This window comes from Sipha flava, unplaced genomic scaffold (genome assembly GCF_003268045.1).
Source record: "Sipha flava isolate LNK unplaced genomic scaffold, YSA_version1 36_pilon_pilon, whole genome shotgun sequence".
In the NCBI taxonomy this organism is placed as follows: domain Eukaryota; kingdom Metazoa; phylum Arthropoda; class Insecta; order Hemiptera; family Aphididae; genus Sipha; species Sipha flava.
Window position 1 is genome coordinate 2,748,696 of NW_020273076.1, and position 22,336 is coordinate 2,771,031.

Below are 22,336 nucleotides of genomic sequence, written 5' to 3' on the forward strand. Positions count from 1 at the left end.
TTCAATTCAAATTTTCATGTTTTAAAGTTTATGACGTTTTTTATAATTTAAATTAATTTTCCTGCTTAATATAATATAAGAGATATAAGTATGTTTTTTACGCCTTTCCTCCAACATAAACTAATATTCACATTGTTTTGTAGTTACTTTTCCAAGATTGTCATGTAATTGGAAGTCGAGACTGTGCCACGAGTCATTATTTTTTTATGATTGTTCTAGATGAATAATATACTATATATTTTATTGGGCAACAGTTAAAGAGTAGAAATTAATTTAATATTATGAAAGTTAATAATAGAGCAATATACATTGGAAGTTAAAGAAAACCACAAATAGCCAAGCCTGGGCAAGTTATTGATATTTTTAAACTCAGTTAAATCAAGTTGATTATTTGTTTATTTTTCTTTTAATTAAATTAATTCACATGTTAATCACATCGATCAAGTTTAAAATTAAGTTAATAAATATCGTTAACACAACTTAAATTCAATTAATAAAATTAATTAATTTAAAATACAAAATTGTTTTCATTAGGTATTGAAATAAATTACACCAACTTAATATTTACATAATAACTCGATAAAAATTAATAATAATTAAAACGTAAAAAAACTCATTTATGAATATTTTATAAATGTTCACTTTGTCTTGCATAAAGTTTGCAACATGGTTGTAGATACAGGGCCGTATCAAGATTTTTCGGGGCTAGGGGCAAATTAATTTGGAGGCCTTTTGACCATAATAATAAGATATGATAGACAAAATACTCACTGAGAATAACAAAATTCTTGCAAACGTATTTTTCTAAACCTTAACCAATCAAGCTCATTTAAATTCATGTACTGCATTACATACTTACATTATGTAGAATTGAAAATCATTCATTTTATTTATAATTTAATCTTTCAATATAATCGGACAAGTAACTACACGTTCACACGCGCGCGACATTAATCGCCGACACGTAGTGTAAAATTGCTCAATATAATCGAGGCTTTATTATTAATTACTATACATCAAGACTTTATGGGGGCCCGCTAAAAAATATTCCAATAATGGGGCCTGGGGATAAATGGTCCCATTGCTCCCCCCCTCTGAACGGCCCTGTTTCAATATATCTAAGGCTATGAGTATCAATATTGACATGGGCCACACTACAATGGCAATTGAAAAATAAAATACTGTTTCTGTGACAACAAGCCTTTAGCAGGTATTTCTTTATATGGTTTATCTAAATTTTGTTTATTTAACAAAAAAATCTTTAAATTAGCCGTTTTTTAATAAAATCACTCTTATAAATTACAACAACGGCAAAAACTATTTTTTCATTTAAAAATAAAAATAAAATTTATTAGGTATAGTATAGAGGCGTATACTGGCCTACCGGGATACCTCATAAAAATTATAAGATCTGGGCCTTCTACCAAATAGATACTTGTAGTTTCAGTTGAATTCAGTAAATTTATTATTTTTAACAATTTTAATTGAATAAATGAAAAGAAAAAATTACATAAAGGACAAATAACAAATTTCGTAGTACGTGTTTGAAAACCAACAGAGCAATACGTGTGTTATCTTTTGTGAGTGCGCATTTTAAGCTTCGATAGCAAACACATTATGACGCCTAATCGCAACTAATAAAGGTAATATGAATACTTTAGAATAACATTACGCCAACAAATGAACACTAATAAATTAGACTCATAGCCTTCAAAAATGCTTCCCAGCAAATCTCCATCAAACCTAAAACCTACAAATAAAACAAATACTACTAATTACAAAACAACAATATTCCATCTATAACCAAATCAAATATAAAATCAGCAAAAAAAATTTAATTCCATAGGTACATCTATCTGCAATAAAACCAGTTCACATATCGCTATAACTCCATCGCCAACATCACACAATCTACCTTTACCCTCTCAACACCCGACGCCAGCCGATCTACATACAACTCATTATCTTTTATCGGTACAAAAAATAAACTGAACTATGCTCTAGTCACGGCCAACTTAAACACGCCGAAAAAAGAACAGGCAATTATTATTTACCCGGTCGATGGACTATTACTCAAAAATTATATTATTGCAATTTGAGAAATTATCTCTCCAAGCAATATTAAATTTATATCAAAAATGTTTATGGGTCGTGTATGCGTTTTCTTATTTAGAAAACTAGTATTAAATTTTCTAACAGAAAAAATCACAAAATATACTAAAAATAAACCAACACATAATTCCTATATACAGACTCCTCAATCCTAAAAGAATTATAATATCAAATGTATGCCTCTCTATCTCTTAATCAGTCTCTACTCGATGTATTTATGCACATAAAAATTTCACCACTATCTGAAATAAATTTCCTTTATACTATCAAGATTAATTTATATATTACCTTCATTAGATTGAAGTTCTCTAACCACTTTTTCCAAAGTTAGGTTAAACAATAATGGAGATAATGTATCACCTTGCTTTAGCCCAGTATCCACTGTAAAAGGTGACGAAAGTTCGTTGTCTACTCTAACCCGGTATTTTGCCTCCTCCATACCAATTTTAGTTAACTTTATTAATTTATCCGGAAAACTAGAGTGATTACTTATGTTGTATAGGCTATTTCTGTGAACACTGTCGTATGCCTTCTTGAAATCAACGAACACCTGCCACATATTTTGACGGAATTCATACTTCTTTTAAATTATCTGTCCTATGATGGCTAGTTGTTCGATTGTTGACTTGTCTTTTCGGAACCCACATTGGTTCTCTCCCAAGCATTCTTCAGCGTAAGGTTTGAGACGGGCAAGCAGTAATTTAGAAAAAAACTTACACACTGTGTTCAAGAGGACTATGTCTCTATAGTTATGGAAATCCGTTCTGTTTCCTTTCTCATATAGAGGTATGATTGTTACTTCATTTCAAATTTCTGGCATTTTCTCTTCATTCCATATCTCTTTAACATACTCAGAAAATGGCGTTGTGTAGTCTCTTCTCTCCAAACTTGATTAGCTCTGCGGCAATTCCATCTGGCCTGAGGTTTTCCAATTTTTTAATCTGAGTGTAGCTGTTTTAACTTCCTCTAGTTTTGGGTTTTCTATGTACGGTTCTGCTCATTGGTACTTAGTATGTAGTATTGGGTTATCTGGTATCGTAGAATTCAAGAGGTTTTCAAAATACTGCTTCCAACGTATAGCTTTTGTTACTGTTTGCATTAGTATTTGTCCGTAAGAGTCTCTAATTTCATTCTATTTGGGATTGCATTTTTGGTACTGCTTAATGATTTGGAAGAAATGTCTGGTTCTCCCTAGGGAGTGGTAATTTTCTGCGTTTTCAAGGATTCTATTGAGATATTTCCTTTTTTCTCTCTGAACAATTCTCTTGCAGATTTTCCGCTCGGTTTCGTACATATCTTTCAATGCTTGAGTATCACTTGCCATATATTTTACTCTAGCCCTGTTGCGTTTCTCTACTGCGGAATGACATTTTTCATTGTACCATATATTTCTTGTGTTCTTAATTTGTTCGACACTTTGTTCCGCCACTCTCTAAATGGCATCTTTTATATTTTTTCATGTTCTAGAATTTTGTCCACTCTTTATATCATGATTTTTATTGATCGCCTCTTGATACTTCTTTCTAGTATCATCTCCCTTGAGAGACTCAAGGTTGAACTTCGAGTGTTTTTCTCTTCTCGATCTAGTTTAGCTTTTTAATTTTAGCCTGCATTTTGCTATTACCATGTAGTAATCAGTGTCACAGTCGGCTTCTATATAGCTTCAAACATCAACGATAGTACTGCGGTATCTGTTCTGTGTCATTACATGGTCGATTTAATTCATTGTTATACCATCCGGAGGTCTCCACGTGTATATACGTGGGAAAGTAGTACTGCTTTTAGTCATGCCATTAGGTATAGCGAAAGTTATAATTCTCTCTCCATTATCATTACTGTTGATGTGCAGAATTTCCCTCTTTATAGTTTAGAGGTACTGTTGCTCTCGTCTACATTTCGCATTGAAATCCACAAGGACAATTTTTATAACACTGCCAGATATTTTTTCGTATAAATCTGTTAGTTGTTCATAAAATAACTCTTTCACATCATGTTCCCTCACTTCAGTCGGTGCGTGTTCATTAATTATAGTAAAGATTTATTGGATTTGTTGTAAGTGTTAGTACGGAAATCCGTTCCGATACCGGATTGAATTCCTTTATATATTTTGTCATGGTTTTCTGGACTGCAAAGTCCGATCCGAAGTTATGTGAGTTTTCTGATCCAGAGAAAAAATGGTATAATCTCCAACGTCTAATTGTACTGCGCCCAGCCACTGGATTTCTTGTAAGGCGACTATTTTAACTTTAAATGTGCTTAGTATATCAACTAAGTTCTGAGAGGTCCCAGGTTTATTAAGGCTTGTTATATTCCATGTCACAATCTTAAAATCAACATTTCGTTTCCAAAATCCAAAATCTAGTCTGAGGCTTGATTGTTATAAGTTTCGTGACAATATTTTTTTTCTGAGTTAGTTTAAGTTAATTCCCTAACTTTCTAAATAATCATACACCCATTTATCACAAAAAAACAAACTTGGTAGAACTCCTTGCTGCCACATGCTTACTGGAAGGCTACCTTTATATTATAAAAGTATGAATGAAATCAGTGGCGGCTACACGGAGCTGCATGTCCCCAGCCCCCCCACCTCGGACTTTCGAGTTCAAATTTTTACAGTGCTTCATTTGTGCTTGTTTGTGTTTTTATTCCCGTCGTTTGTGCTTAACCCATTTCCGAGTTGTCGAACTTTCAAGGGAGGGGGGCTAGGGACATACCTAGCCCCCCCACTACCTCGGAATTTCGAGTTCAAATTTTTACAGTCGTTTGTATTTTGTTTGTCCTTGTTTGTGCTTTTATTCTCATTGTTTGTGCTTTACCCGTTTCAAAGATGTTAAACATTGAAGGACGGAAGGACCTAAGGACTTAGCCTCCTCACTAATCAATTTTTTATTTCATATTGATCTGTTCGTTTATTCCACGTTTGTGCAGATTTGTGATCAAACTTCAGCAGAAAATTCTGATTTACTTAGGATTTTTTTTATAATGACCCACTTTATTTTTTTTTTAAATTAATTTGCGTACAAAAATTTAAATATTCGACATTTTTACGTGTATTTTAAAACAATAAGCGCTATTCTCTCCAAAACCCCGAAGCGATATAATCATTATTGATGAATTTTCATTTTGAAAAAAACTTAATAATAATAATATCATAACACGTTTTTAAAATTTTATAAAACCTTTTTTATTTTGTCATTTTTAAATTTGGGTAGACTTTTAAGCGACCATTTTATTCGGCCACGGAATTTTAGTTCTGACAGGCTACTGTGAATTTGCACTGAAACTTATACGTACATACGTGTCTAACCGTAAACACGGTTTGTAAACAATACTTTTGAAAAAGTATGTATTAAGATACTAATACTAGTATTCGAATAAAAAGTATTAAAAATACTTTTAAAATACTATTATAAAAATGTATTTTACGAATATTCACAAAGTATTTGAATACAAATCCAAGCATTATTTTTTAATTTTATGTTTTATAATGTATATGTATATTGTATACCAGTATAGGTATTTATAACGTTACTATTTTCCATGGATCTTAACAATTATTATAACATGTCTGACTATTTAGAGATAAATATAATTGCATAATTTTTTTTATTATTGTTAAATATAGCAGAGTGCAAAATAAATTCGTTTCTCGGTGCCATGATATCAGATCTAAAATTTGAAAGTAATACATTGCATATATTATATATATATATATTTGCATGTTTGATAGATTTTGCAGGAGAGTGCATATTTTAAAATTTTTATGCTTATTTTTCATACATTGACAAATTTTTCAAATTTAAAATTAAAAACTATAGATACATATTTCAACCGATCGAAAAAAAAATGTATTAAGAGTACTTTATACTTCCAATAATATACTATCTGCAAACTACCTCTCGTATCTCGTTATAATTTTTGTTTAAATATAAATAATACTATAACCCCGTATCGACTGTATAACCCGCCGGATATCAATCGGATGTCGATAAAGATAATAGTAGATATAGAATAATAGATTATTCGTTTAGTGTTCAGTTCAGTCGATTATTATCTGTCGTTGTTTTTGCGTCTCGCAACCACACAACATCGATTCATACGTAAAATGTCGTACGCGTATATTTTGTAACATTGTGTAATGCCGAAAGTACAACAGTTTACGAGTAGCCGAATAAACGAGCAGGTCAATAATAAATAAAAAAATTGGTTACTTACATATACTTAATTTACTTTATAAAATGTGTTAATAAAACAATATACACTAAAAGTTTGTTTAAATATATTTTAAATTTATTTAGCATGTTCTTAGGCCCCTCCCTCCTTCAATGTTTTATATCTCGGAAACGGGTTAAGTACAAATGATGAGAATAAAAGCACACACAAGCACAAATGAAATACAAACGACTGTAAAAATTTGAACTCATAAGTCCGAGGTCGTGGGGGGGGCTGAGCATGTCCCTAGCCCTCCCTTAAAAGTTCGACAACTCGGAAATGGGTTAAGCACAAACGACAGGAATAAAAGCTCAAACGAAATACAAACGACTGTAAAAATTTGAACCCCTAAGTCCGAGGTAGTGGGGTGGCTGTGCACGTCCCCAACCCCCCACCTTGAAATTTCGATAACTCGGAAACGGATTGAGTACAAACAACGGGAATAAAAGCACAAACAAGCACAAACGAAACACAAACGACTGTAAAAATTTGAATTCGAAAGTCCATAGGGGGGGTCTGGGGACATGCAGCTGCCAAACGGGGGCGTTGAGGGGAATATACCCCCCACATGACATTTTTTTTAATACTTTTATTTCATATATATAGTTTATATTTAATATAATATAGGTATTCATTTATTTTTTTTTTCAAAAAACATAAGTAATCATTTATGGTAAATTTTTACAGTAGACAATATGTTTTACGAGTACAACTATCCAAGTATTATTTAGTATATTTTTATACATTGTGTCACTGTGTATGGTATAATTATTATTATCTATCAAGATTCATATCTATGAATTAGGCTATTACTATTATTTATATTTATTATTTAGTTGTCTATACAAAATGTACGGGAGTTTCCTCGCCGATAATCGAGAATATTTGATAACAAGTAAGAATTAACACCCTCCTCACCGTGCATATCGATATCGATATTCGTATTCGTATTTCGTAGCCAGCGCTCAACTACTCGTATTAGTCAATTTATCTTGAATGTTGACTTATGGCTACGAGTACTAAGTATTAAAGTTTAAATCACCGAGTTATAGACGTTATAATTGTTATAGTTTGTCATTCAGCTACAAATAATATTAATATCATTCATTATGAGTGCTAAAAGAAAAGATTGCTCAATATTGAGTTTTTTTTTTTTTTTCAAAAAATGTTAAACAATCAGATGGGGTCGTCGATGTTGATACCTGTGAATCAGATGTTCCTTTGCCACAAAAAGAGTTAAACAAGACAGTGGGGTCACAAAATCTAAATTTGGTAAATACCTGCACGAATACTTAACCACTATGGCTGTTCATCGTGGGGTTGTCAATATAACTGCAGATGAAATACTGGACGAATGGGCAAAAAAAAAAAATAATAAAATAGATTTAACACTATAATTAAAATATATATTGTTAATTTATTTTATGTTTAAAAATAAAGATTTTATATATTATAATAATATATAACATATTATAATAGTGTTTGTTAAAAAATCAGCTACATCCCTCCCATGACAAAATAATTTGACCGCCACCGCGTGAAATGCGCTATCATTAGTTACATTTTTAATTTAATAGTTAATTATGTAATTAATTATTTTTACTATATTTTCCATAGTAAATCATATTATTTGATTACTTACTTAACTTATTAAAACTAAATACTACTTACTTAAATCAAATAACTCTCGGGTACTAGGAGAGCCTTATCACTATTTTTATTTAATTATTTTAAGGTTTAAAACTGAATTATAATTATAGGTGTAAGAATTTCAATTAAATTTAGGTTTCTTTAGATTTTATATTGTTTAATATTTCTTTATCATTAAATTTTCAAGTATAGCAATAATAAAATGTTCTCAATGATGTAGATAATATTTTTAAATAACTTCAATTCATTTATTTATAAATAAACTGTTTTTCATTCTATTTTCATTTAAATAATCAATAATATAAATTTTTCATACATTTTCAATTTTAATTTCAATCTTGTTTATGTTGTTTTTATTGAGTGAACAATTATTAAATTACATCCTTATTAAAATATCTTTATTTAAATATCTTTCTGCTTCATGACTTTTTTCATTATCTTTATACATTTTTTTTTCAACTAAAATTTTAATTTTAGTTTTATTATATTTATTTTTTAACATTATATTATCAAATATAAAGTATTATAATTTCAATTATATTTATTTATCATCCATTTCTTAGTTTTTATCGATATTCTGAATCTTACATTTTTACAGCCAGTAATAATTAAATATTCTCTTTATTGCAAATAATATTTTGAAATAATTTAAATCAATATTATTTTTTACTCAATTTTCAATTTTTCGATTATACTACATAATAATACACTACATTTCAATTTCAATTCAATTCAATTTCTTTTCTTTTTTTTTTTTTAGTAAATAATTATATTATTGTGGTAATTATAACGTTTAAATAGCGTAAATAATACTCTATATATCCGACATTATTTTTAAGTTTAAAGATAAAATCACAACAATTTTTGAATAATTTTAAGTCCTTATAAGGCATAGCCCTATAAATCGATACTTTAAAGAATGTATTAATTTTTAATTATTGTGGTCATAAAAGTTAGTTATATTTGTTACTTATATTCATTTCCGAAATTAAATTTCAACAGTTTTTATACTACAACAGGTTTTATACGTAAAATAACAAGTAATATCATTAATTTTTCTAATAGCTTACACAATTAATTGATATTAATTATTATATGGTATACCGTAAATAGATAGTGGTTAATTGATGGCACGGCAAAAATATGTGGACAAATGATCGCACGACAATTAATAGTGTAGTTTTCGACAACATTTTAATTTTATTAATTAATTGATTTTATTAAATTATGAGTAATTATGAGAAATATATAAAGAGTGAAAGAGCCTCCAATATTTTAGTAAATGGTGGATACATGTATCAACGTGAATGTAATATGCTGGAAAAAAGCATTTAGCGGTGTGTGTGTAATACAAAAAATGTAAAGGAAGATTCTCTGTATCTAAGAGTGAAAAAATAAAATACATGGACCATAATCACGTTCCGGATATTGCCAAAATATAGGTTAATTAAATGAAGGAAAAATCCAGAAGTACATGTGAATCGACAAACTCAGTTCTTGGAAAAATAGCTCAGGTACCCATTTACTATATTATTACGTATTATATTATATTAAAAATTGTCATCATCTTCATAAATTCATCCAGAATATTCTAACTTTTAGAACGTTTTAAATTAGTTAGTTATCAATTATTACACTAATTTAGTATTTTACTTTTACTATTGCTATTTTATACGCAGTATACACGATATCAATTCGATCGTGTCACCCGGATACCGCGATCTCACCTGTTACACCCCTTTGCCTTGGTACTATCGTACAATCGATTATCAATTGGGACGTCTGATCGATTAAAAGAAACAGTTTTAGAAGATAGTGATGTACCCGGCGTTTACTAGTTGGGTCCTGAATAGGGGTGCAATTTCAATGAAAAAAACTGGGATGCGAAGCCCTTTTATCTTTTTCATGTTCTTTAATTGATATAGATACCCGCAACTCGTACAATTCAACAGTTACTAAAATTTTTGGTAAATATTTGAATATATCTAAATTTAAATTGTTCACTTTGATTATATATTTTATTGCAAGTATAATTACCATACTTGTCTGTAAACACAGATTTTTCACTTTCACTTTTCACTTTTAGTTCTGACTGAAGTGAAGGATATTATAGTTTTATAATGATGTTTGTATTTTATTTTTTTAACACTTTTTCGGTTAGAAATACTGGTCCAAAAGTTTTTTCTAGGAAATTTTTAAATTTTAAATCGGCATGCGGTGGTGCATTAGATAGGTAATTTTTTTAAACCAGGTGGAAGGAAAAAAACTGTCATGAAATGGTAAAAATACGCTGTAAATAATGCTTTCACTTTTCAGATTTTAGTTATTTAGTCATAACTCCAAAAGTAAAGTGGTTAGAAACTTGAAACTTTTACCCTATAGCAAAGATTTTTTTTTTTCCATAAATAACATTTAATATTATATTATTTAATAACAAAACATAGAATAATATTGTACATTATATTATTATATTATGGTAATCTAATCGGTATGGTTATATACAGCATTAATGTATTTTTGTATTAGCTAATAAATATTTAAATTAAAAAAATTATACATATACTTATTTTGTTTTCATATCAAAATAAAAAAAGTGTCATTCAATATGATGGTTTAGGTTTAGGGATTTAAAATTCTGGCAACCCTACTTATTATTATTATCTAGTTTGAGGACCAAAGAGACAAAGGACGAACTTCCACCGCCATTATTTAAATAATAAATTTATATATTTATACAATAAAAACTCTGTTTTTCTATTCATAATGAGTAATGAGTAATTAAATGTAAATTAACACGAAAACATTAGGGTGCTAATTTCGAAAATGAGGGTGCTAAACATACCCAAGCTCCCCCCAAATTGCGTCTATGGTCCCGAAGACTCCTATTTAGTCTAGTTAGGTCCCAGTGTTATTTAGGTTCTACACTAGTTGGGACCCACGAAATTACAAGTACTACTCTAGATGGGTCCATAATAAAAATATTGTTTTTTTCTCATTTTTACAGACTTAGAACTGTCAGTTACCTACAAATTAGAACACAGGTGTCTTTTGTTTTTTAAATTTTCTTATATATGGTATATAATTATTAATTAAAAATTATCTATTGACATGAATCTTTATTATACAGAATTTAACAAAATTGCGTATTTTTATGGTTTTATTTTATTCAAGTATTTATTAATGAAAAAATGTTCACTTTTTAAATTTAATATTGCTATAAAGCAAAACAATATAGTGTTATTGGACCGTAAATTTTCAATTTAATTTTTTTAATTGTTCGCCCCACCAATAAATAATTATTATCAGCAAAACATATATTTTTATAATTGAATATGAGACGGAAAAAACTTTTATTTTAACAATATTTGTCGGAAAAATACATGTATTAAATCAGTAACTATTTTAATTTAAGAACATTTTTTTTTATTTGAGCACAGACCTAACTTTGAAAATATTATGAAAACATTTTTTTTGATTTTATTGTATCTTAGTATCTAAGTCTTTTTTTTTAGAATTCTTTTAAAAATCTTTCTTTTTATTATAAATAATAGAACATTTTGTTTTTTAAGTAATTAAAATAATATTTACTCAATTGACAATTATTTTTGACAAAATGTTATATTTTACAGTAAATATATTTAGGTATTTACCACTGTACGTGGAACGACGAACATTAATGTATTATGTAAGTGTGTGAGCTTGACTGAAAGAGAAATAGTTTTAGGTATTATTTGAATGGTTCTAGGCAGATTTAATGTGGTGATTAGTGCATGTAAACGGACAGAATGCAAGGTAGTGATGGATTAGGTACTTAGGTTACGGCAGAAGTATGAAATGGGTACTGTAAGTATGTGAAGGGGATTAAAGTAGTATAAACATTTATTGAATGAAAGTTTAGTATATTGGGAAGTATGGAGTGAAACATAAGTGTAATAGGGATTTCAAAGGTCGTGGAGGTGCTGTGGAGGGTTATATATGAGGATGTAAAATTGGTGTTAGGGACTATGGAGGTTTTAGTAGACACTAAGGGGATTTAATAGAGGTATTATGATAAAAATGGTAGAAAAGGGAGCTGGGGGTTATGGAGGGGACTATGATAGAGTGTAAGAGGGGCATGGAAGAGTAGCTTTAAGGAATTTAAGGAGATCTGGGATTGTGGAAGAGGCTATGGAGAGATTGCTTGAGGTTATCGAAAGGAAGTTGGGGTTATAGATGCGGTTACGAAAGGGTTGTTTGGTGTGTTGAAGGGGGCTTACGAGGGTATGTATGAAATGTGGGGTGCTGGTTGGTTTTGACGGTTATTAGATTGTTTAATGGAATTTTTGGGGAATTTATTGATTTAATTGGCCAACTATTGCTGTGGGACCAATATTGTAAATTTCATCGATATCAAATTGAAAATGACAGCTGTCGAAAAATAACAAGTCATTTAACTAATATAAAAAGTAAATAATGAAATAATGAAATTATTGAAATTTTAAATAACTATAAAATAACTACTGTATGTTGTTGATAATGCGATTCGATTTGTACACAACTAAGTTTCATTACAAACAATTCAAAGAACTAATGAATTGCAGTTATAAAGAAATTTATATCTTATTATTTATTCGAAATTTTTTTATAATTTTTTATAAACTGTCATTATATATTATTATTAAAAATATGCGTCATTAAACCAAACTTATTTTGTCAAACGATTATGAAAATAAATTAAATTTACAATATAAGCGTTTGTTTTTCATTTTGAGTTTCAGATTATTAGGTTTTCTCATTTAAAATAATACCTATTACAATTTTTGCAATAGAATATTAGTTTGTTGAAAAATATACTTTTGACTGTTATTGCTTGTTTATTTTTGGTACAATTTTATTCTTTTTAGTTAACAAATTGTATACAATTAAAACGAAAATATTATAACTATATTTTTTTCTATTATTTTATTTTGACTAAAAAAACTGAACATACATTTGTTACTTAATATTTGTTTCAACAATCTTGATATTATTAAAAACATAAATGTAAAAATAAAAATAAGTATTTTATTGATTGCAAATAAATAACAATATGCTTACAGTACTATGATTTTATAACATTAGGTTATACAATACAGCTATAATTGAAATAAATTTAATAATTTATAAATAAGTGATTTTGAAAACAATTTTTTATGGGCTTGGGCATTAGATTTGATTCAATTATCGAGAGAGGGATGCTTAAGCGGTTTCAAACTTGTTAAAAAATGCGTGAAGCTAAATTTTGTGGCTCTTACTTGGAATGAAGACGTAGTGGCAGACACTACTTCGTAGAACCGCTCCCAAGGGTGTTGTTTTGGTGGCCGGAAAGGCGTGAGTAGATAATGTAGGCCGAGAAGTGGCAGCAATAGTAACGTGGCTCTAAATGCCTGCAACAGTGTCCGGGATGGAGTGCTGTTGGACAGATGTGACGGCCCTGCTTGAAGCTTAACCCATAGAACTCGGACAATATTGCACAAAAACACCAGATTGAGTGCCATTGACATACATACTGGCACAACTAGTACCTCCGTAAATGGTGACTCATTGATCCAGCACCTAGAGGGTGCAATCAATTGATTTCGAAATTAAGCTATTTCATGTAGAACCATTTTAAACGTTTTTAAACTAAAAAAAAAATAAATATATTATTGTAAAAATACATTTAGAAATGTTATAGAAAACTTATATTTTCTTAGAGTCATTGAAGAATTTTTTTCTTAACAATGAATAATAATTTAGTATATTATACTCGTATTTAATGGATAAGTCATACCATAAGATATCTTAGTTAAAAACAATCAATCAAGTGTATAAAGTATAAAATTATATTTTTACTCACTCAGATGTATGGTCATAAACAATTCGGAGAAATGAATATAAAGTAATGACAACTAGTGGCGTTGACCAGGCCAACGTCCAGGACCAACGGACTAGAGTATCTTCGGATGTAAAAGCAAACACGAGAAGGGTGTGTAAATAAAATCCTTCGGCTAACATCCACGCATAATTGGTAAGTAGAAAGTAGTGTAGCACAACATGTAGTATTTGACACCACCACTAAAAAGATAAATAATATACATTATTAAATTATTATTAAATTATTATCTAGTTATTTCTTTAGAACACTTTCAATTTTAGACAACATATACAATAATACGACAAAACAATAATATAATATATTTAATATTTGATTAATAGTGTTTGATTAATAATGATTGAAATATCTCGAATTTAATACAATCTAGTTTTCTGGTATGAAAAATACATAAAATAAAATAAATAGTTCTACATGAGGATTGGAATGATAATAATATATAGATTTACACATTGAAAATTATATTATATTATACTTATTTTATTAACTGAAACAATAATAAAACCATTCACATTTAAAAAATTAATTTTGAAAACTACAATTATAACCAAGGCTGTAAATTTAATGCATTTGTATGTTTTTTTTTGCCACACCGTATAATAAAATGGATTTGGTTAAAATTTGTTTTGACTTATAATATATAGTTCAAATACCAAATCTTATTTAGCATATTTTTGCATATTTCATGGGTTATAGCATATAAATGCATATTTTAATGATTTTTTTGTATAAATGCTTTTTTTCGGTCAATCTGTTCTAAATTGATATTAAATGTATTTGTATAAACTATGAATTGTATGATTTTATAGAAACTATTCTATTTTTAGTCGGATATTACGTGTATTATTGACTATTGTACTATTGGAGTAGGGATTAAATTAATTAACTGATATCAAATCGTACACAACGGATGACAAAAATCAAAAACATTAATATGTCTTTAGTTTGATGCGATCCGTTGATCAACGAGCGTTGTGTGTGTGTTCGAGTATTATTTTTATTCGTGTTGATTTTTTTATTTAATTATTTTATTTCACGTGTTCAGTACTTCATATATGTCACATTTTTTTAAATAATATCGCTAAATAAATATGCCAAAGGAAAAAAACATCGGTTGCGACCCGTTTAAAAACCTACGTTTCGGAATTTGGAAACATATTTACAACGGATAATAAAATTCTATTTTGTACAGTTTGTAATATAAAAATAGCCAGCGATAAACGTTTTTTCTGTAACACAACACGTTGCAACTGATAAACATCGGAGAGGAATCAATCGTGTAGAAGACAAAAAAAAATTTCAGCAATTTATTACAAAAGATTCGTCATCAAAATCTTTATTCATCACTTATTTGTGTAAAGAAATGCTCAGTGCTAATATCCCACTTAATAAATTAAGCAATAAGTATTTCAAAAAATTTTTATTAAAATGCACGGCACAAAATGTACCAGATCAAACAATATTGCGCAAAGGAAATGTTGAATATTGCTACCAAGAAGTTATTTCAGAAATAAGACAAAAAGTTGTGGGAAAGAAAATCTGGTATCGATAAACGAGACGACAGATACTGAGGTCGTTTTATCGCTTCAGTCATTATTGGCACATTACTCCCGGATTGTGCAGGTGAAATTTTTTTGTTTGATCTTGAACATTTACAGAAAACAAATTATAGTACAATATGTTCAGTATTTTAAAATTCTCTGTATTTATTATGGCCTGACAGAATACGTCGAAACGACGTATTACTTTTTTTAACTGATGCTGCGCCTTATATGACAAAGGCAGGTAATACATTAAAAGTTTTGTATACAAAAATGGATCACGTAACTTGTACTTCTCATGGATTGCTTAGAATTGCCGAACAAATTCGTATTCAGTTTCCAAAAATCAATAAACTGATCGGAAATGTCAAACGAGTATTTAAAAAAGCACCTTATCGTGTTCAGAAATTTCATACTGATGCACCTCATATACCACTACCCCCCGAACCTATTTTGACTCGTTGGGGTATGTGAATATCTGTCGCAATATATTACAGTGAAAACTTCGAAACTGTAAGACGAATTGTTGAATGTTTTGATGAAAATTATGTACTTTCTATTAAAAATGCTCAAAAATATTTAAAACTTAACCAAATGAAAGGAAATTTGGCTTACATACATTCAAATTTCGCATGTCTTCCTCTATAGCTATTACGCGTCTACAAAAACAAAGTATTCCCTTATCTGAAGCTACTGAAATTGTACAAGATGTTTCGACAAAGTTTAGTCAAGCAGCTGGAACTGCTGTTAATAAAAAATTACAAACAGTTCTCAACAAAAACAAAGGATTTCAAATAATTTGTAATATTTCAAAAATATTAACTGGTGAAAAAGAAAACAGGTTTGGATATACCAGAAGATTTAACCAATACATGACATATTTCAATTTTGCCCCCATAACATCGTCTTTTATAGATCTTGTATACCAGTGGTGGCCAAACTTTTTTTTCCTCGGGCCATAAAACAATTGAATTTTAAATTTTTTTTTACGTAAATGCAAAATATTACAGTTATACAAATAAGTGCTGTAATATAGAAGACTTTCGCGGGCCAGATATTAAATGATGGCGGGCCGCAGTTGGCCCGTGGGCCGTAGTTTGGCCACCACTGTTGTATACAATGAGCATTAATACTAGCCCAATAACAAATTAATAATTAATAAAAAAAATTACAATGAAAAAAATAAAAGTTAAATTTTAACGGTTTTTTTGCATATTTTTATGCATAATTTGTCAGTTTTTGGTGCATATTTGCATGCATATTTAATAGTTTCTAAGCGCATTAAATTCACAGCCTTGTAATAGTTCATAATTATGTATATTTAATTTACTTAAATAAATAATTTTAATATTTATGTTGTACGGGTTGAAAGCTTTAATTAAATCTAATCTTTGAAATATTAAATTTTATGTTATAAAAATCAGATATGGTGGCCACATAAATTTTTTTTTACAAAGTTTTTATAGATCGAAACATAGAACAATAATTGTTTTTATGAATATTGATGATCATTCTTAATTATTTTTTCCTATGGTTAAAATTTTCTAACTAAAATAACTTCTCACAAGAAGTTTCTTAGATTATCTTACGGAATTATTTATTATACTATTTTTAGATTTAAGGATCACTATTGATATTTACCTACAGTTCATCGTATCTAATGAGTCAAATAAAAACTATAAGTAAATTTATTTTCTTTTTGTTCAAAAAATTGTTGGGTCTTAATATGAACTACTAATATTATATTATAATTCAAACTTATAATTATTATAATTATATTATAATGGATCGGAGCATAAATTATGAAATAGGCTCGAATTTATATGCATTTGTATATTTTTTCAGTCCAAAGATAGTCCAAAAAATAGCAAGATAACTGCAACTTTTGAATTATACTTTATTTAGCATATTTTCGCATATTTTGTCATTTTTTTATGTTAACTTCATATTTCTGTATTTAACAATTTTTCATTGAATTATAGTCGAATAATATATAAACAAATAAACAAATATATTTCATAAAGAAATAAATAAATAAATAACTAAAAATTTAGCCTGGAGTATTATTATATTAACTATTATATTTAATTATATTATATTTACATTTATTTATATATTAATGTACGAGTATTAACCATTTAATAATTTTTAATTTGTTTTATTATTTTATTATAGTCGAAAACTTAAATGTTTCATACCCATTTGTTTTAATATTTTTCATAGATTTTACCCACGTATATCTAGTGGCATCCCAAGAATCTTTTAAAGTGGAGGGGGGATAATTTATACATTTATTCACATTTATGTATATTCCTAATGAAAAAAAATTTGAGAGAAAAAAAGGACGATTACTCATTTCATCTTCCCTCTCCAAGGATGACCTTGCATATATCTTTGGTTTGTAAGGAAATTGTATTCTTATATTATCTAATGGCTTCTAGATAAAGATAATTCGATCTGCACTAGTAGTTATAATCTGTATATCGAAAAGGTTTTCGTGAACCATATTTTATTCTTGTTTGGACCGAATTTCGCGTTATTGTGTGTTTATGTTTCTTATTAAAATGTCAAAAGTACATTCGTCTTTTCGTAAATATGTTGCGGAATTTAGAGAAAATATTTTTGCAACTGACGGGGGTATATTTTTTGTAAAGTATGTGAGATTAAAGTCAACAGTGGAGAGCGATTATATTTGTAAATGTAACTAAGTCTTTGGTTGTCATCTGTAACTCTCCAGGTAACTTTGAAATAATACAAAAATAAACTAAATTTGTTTAAATTGATTTTCGTTTGTGCATTTTTATTTAGATGATTGAATGTTCAAACATTTTATAAATACTTTATAAATATTTTATAAATTTAATATATAATTTTAAAAATTACACTTCAATTATTTCAATTAGATATTTAAAACATTTTTTTGTTCCATACCCATAGGTGGTATTAGACCCTCTTGGTAGAGGGGGCAGGAAATACTTTAAGTAAAATATTAACACTATTTTGTCTAAATCTTTAGACTAGCTATAAAAAAAGTATTTTATTGATAACTTATTTTAACTTTTATCAAATAAGATTATTTTGTAAAACGAATAATACACTTACAAATACCTACATTTATATTATTTTATCTTATAAAATTTTAAAATAATAACTTACAACAATTTACCTGTGATGGTTCTCATAGGTGGACCTAGAATGATGCATTTGAGTGTGCCCTGTCATTTTTTGGTTATTTTTTCAAAATATAAAGAAGAGGCTATAAACACGTACGTGTAGACCATGTTATGATTTAAATTCTAAAAATAAAGGCTTCGTTAATGATGTAAAATAACGATTGGTAAAATATACACGTAATTATTATTTCAGACTTATTCGGAACACTTGCAATATTACTTACAAAAAAACTAAAATTTAATTAATGTGTATGCACATTTATTCTTAATTGTAATTATTCAATTTTTTTATTCGCATTATTCACATTAGGGTGTGCCAAGGCATACCAGGCACATCTCGTAGAGCCACCTATGATGGTTCTTGTATGAAAAAGTCGTATAAAGTTTTTATTTTTTTACCTTGGTTTGTGTTCATAATTTTTATTATAATTAATATTATCCAAAAAACTCAAGAATACTAAATAAAATACAATCTTCAAATCAAAATATAAAATCATACAAAATGTTTGTGATGCAGATTATAATAAAATAATAATATTGGTTCATGATTTGTCAATGATAAAAATAAATTATTATAATATTGAAAATGTTGACTCAAAAAATCTTATCAGTATATTTACATGAATGGCTCCCACGATTGTAGATAATATTATTATTACTTACAACCATGCAGACTTTAAATAAGCATGTAATATGAGGGGTTACCAACCAATATTTGAAATGTATTGGGAGAGTAAGAACTCGCAGGGGGGGGGGCAGCCGCCTACCTTGCCCCTCCCGTAGTACCGCCTATGTCCATACCTGTTGATTATTTTAATAATTAAAAAATTATAATAATAATAATAATAATATATAATATATTTTATTATATTATATATAATAATTTATAGTTTTAATTTTTTTAATTCTATTGAATGAATAATATATTTTTTTAAACTAAAAAAAATTAATTTACATGCATTTTGTTTGTATATTTTTGCATGTTTTAATGATAATCAGTGCATAAATATAAACATATTTTGTACATTTATAGTGCATATAATTCCAAGCCCTATTTATGAATTATTCGTGTATTATAAAGGGGTGAAAACCGATTAGAAACTGGTTTTGTTGTAGGTTCCTTGTCTTGCTACCTATATTTATTAGTATACATTTTAAATGTAATTCCGAAGTATGGATTTCAGAAAAAATATGTATTTAATATGTCTTATAAAATAATTTTGTAACTCACTAATATATCTCAAATTTCAGGTTTTATCTTCTATATATATAAAAATGAATTACTGTTCGTTAGTCTCGCTAAAACTCCAGAACGGCCAGACTGATTTGAATGAATTTTTTTATATGCATTTGGATCACGCCTTGGATGGTTAGAAGAAGTTAAAAAGTGATAGGCCCAACTCCGGGAGGTGCTTAAACAGACATTTCGATATTTACGATGGAAATTTTTGTTTATAGATGGTTGCTATGGTTGCTTTTAGTTTCAAAAATAATGATATTTTTATAAAGAAATAAATTATTTTGTTTTTGTTTTGGCTAATTTTGGTCTTGAATTATTTGTGGGAGTCCAGAGAAGATTTAAAAGGTGAATAAATATCAAAGTTTTATTAATTACAATTTACGATGCCGACAAAAAGACCTGACATAGGTCGTCACAGTCGATCAAATTTGCGAAGAGCATCTTCACATGCTAATCGCATTGATGACTTATGGGAGATAGATCAAGAAAATTTTCGTATTGCTATGTTAAAATTACATTCTTTAGTGAGTGTCAATGATGTCTAAGGATGTTTTGAATTGTGTGCAGCGTTAAACTTTGAATCCTACACTACAAATTACTGCAAAAATTTACAATGAGACATTGATCATGATAGAAGATATGTGTTTATTGGTGGCAAATAAAGTATTGTTGAGTTTGGGAATGACAGCACCTAGTCGTTGTATGCACGATGCATTAATCCACGAATTGCAAAAAGAACAACAGTACGACATTGAAGTATTGGCCGAAATAGTTTGATAAAAGCTGTGAACAGTGGATCTGGTGGGATTTATTTCCTTAGTGTTTCCGGAAAAACCGGAAAAACGTTCTTAATTTCGTTGCTTTTGGCGAGGATCAGATTGCGAAATGATGTAGCTCTAGCGTTGGCTTCATCTGGAATAGCTGTGACTCTGCTAGAAGGTGAGCGAACTGCACATTCTGTCTTAAAATTACCATAAAACATGCAAATAAAAACACTAATTTGCAATATCGTCAAAAATTGCACAATGGCCAAGATCCTACAGGTATGCAAATTGATTGTTTAGGATGAATGCACAATAGTCCATAAGAGGTTACTTGAGGCACTGGACAGAACGTTGAAAGATCTTCGTGACAACCAAAATATTTTTGGTGGGGCCATGATACTGTTGTCGGGTGATTTTTATCAGACTCTTCCAATTATTCCCCGATCAACAGTTGCTGACGAACTAAAATGTCTAAAATCATCGAATTCGTGGTGGTACGTAATGACACTCCAATTAACAACTAAAATGCGAGTTTTTTTGCAACAAGATGAAACTGCAAATGTGTTTGCGAAGCAGTTGTTAGACATTGGAAATAATAAAGTCGCATTGGACACCTCGACCGGATTCATCAGAATACCCACAGATTTCTGTCACATCACAAACTCAAAAGAGGAGCTTTTATTCAACGTGTTTTCCCAGATATAGCGCAACAGCTTAATAACCATAATTGGCTAGGTGAAAGAGCAATATTGGCATTGAAAAATAAAGATTTCAAGGATCTTAATGTGACCATTTAGAATTTTCTTCCGGAACAGTTGGTTTCCTACAAATCAGTCGACACCGTTATGAGCCAGAATGATGTAGTCAACTAATCCACGGAGTTTTTAAATTCACTGGGATTGCTTGGATTACCACCTCACAATTTGTAGCTAAAAGTAGGATCAGTTATCATCATGCTGCGTAATATTAATCATCTTCGACTGTGCAATGGAACAAGACTGACAAAAAAAAAAAAAAAAAGTGATGAAGAACGTCATTGAGGCAACAATCATAAAAGGAAAATACAAAGGAGAGGATGTCTTGATCTCACATATACAAATCATTCCAACGGATTTACTATTGGATTTTAAACGTTTACAATTTCCAGTACGTATGGCCTTTGCGATGACCATAAATAAATCACAAGACCAGTCGTTGCAAGTTTGTGGAATCCACTTGGAGTTTTCTGGTTTCAAGCATGGACAATTATATGTCACGTATTCCCGCGTCGGAATTGTTTATTTATGCACCGCAAAACAAAACAAAAAAATATAATTTATCAGAAAGCTTTAAATTGTATTATAACTATGTGTGTCTGTCAATATCAAAATGGAACTTTATAAATAGCCAGTATTTCAGTAAAACTCTGTTTTGAAAGTAAGCAACATAATGTGTAATTAATCGAAAATAATAATAAAACATCATTCATATCGAGCATTTTTTTTTATTAATTATGCATTCCTTTTGTTTGTTTTAAGTTTATTTTAAACAAAAGTTTAGGTCTTTTATTTATCGATTGTGGCAGTACAAATATACGTACTGATATACGCGTATATATGCGCAAGAAAAAACAAAGAAAATTGTATATCACTAAGCATTAGAATAATAATGACTTTTTTTTTGTAGTATATTTTTATTAATTATATTAATTATCATAATATGATGATAATAATAATAATAATAATAATAATAATAATAATAATAATAATAAT

The 22,336-nt window shown here is 28.9% G+C and overlaps 1 protein-coding gene across 3 annotated transcripts in view; it reads right to left on the minus strand.

The window, feature by feature from the left end:
* The window catches only part of LOC112688031 (calcitonin gene-related peptide type 1 receptor-like), a 222,000-nt gene that overhangs the window by 14,832 nt on the left and 184,832 nt on the right, over positions 1–22,336 (minus strand). For all 3 annotated transcript variants that reach the window (XM_025561046.1, XM_025561044.1, XM_025561045.1), the window contains exons 7-8: positions 13,832–14,049; positions 13,248–13,548 (exon numbers count right to left, since the gene is read on the minus strand). In XM_025561046.1, coding sequence (XP_025416831.1) covers positions 13,248–13,548; positions 13,832–14,049 — 519 coding nt within the window. The remainder of the gene's footprint in view (positions 1–13,247; positions 13,549–13,831; positions 14,050–22,336) is intronic.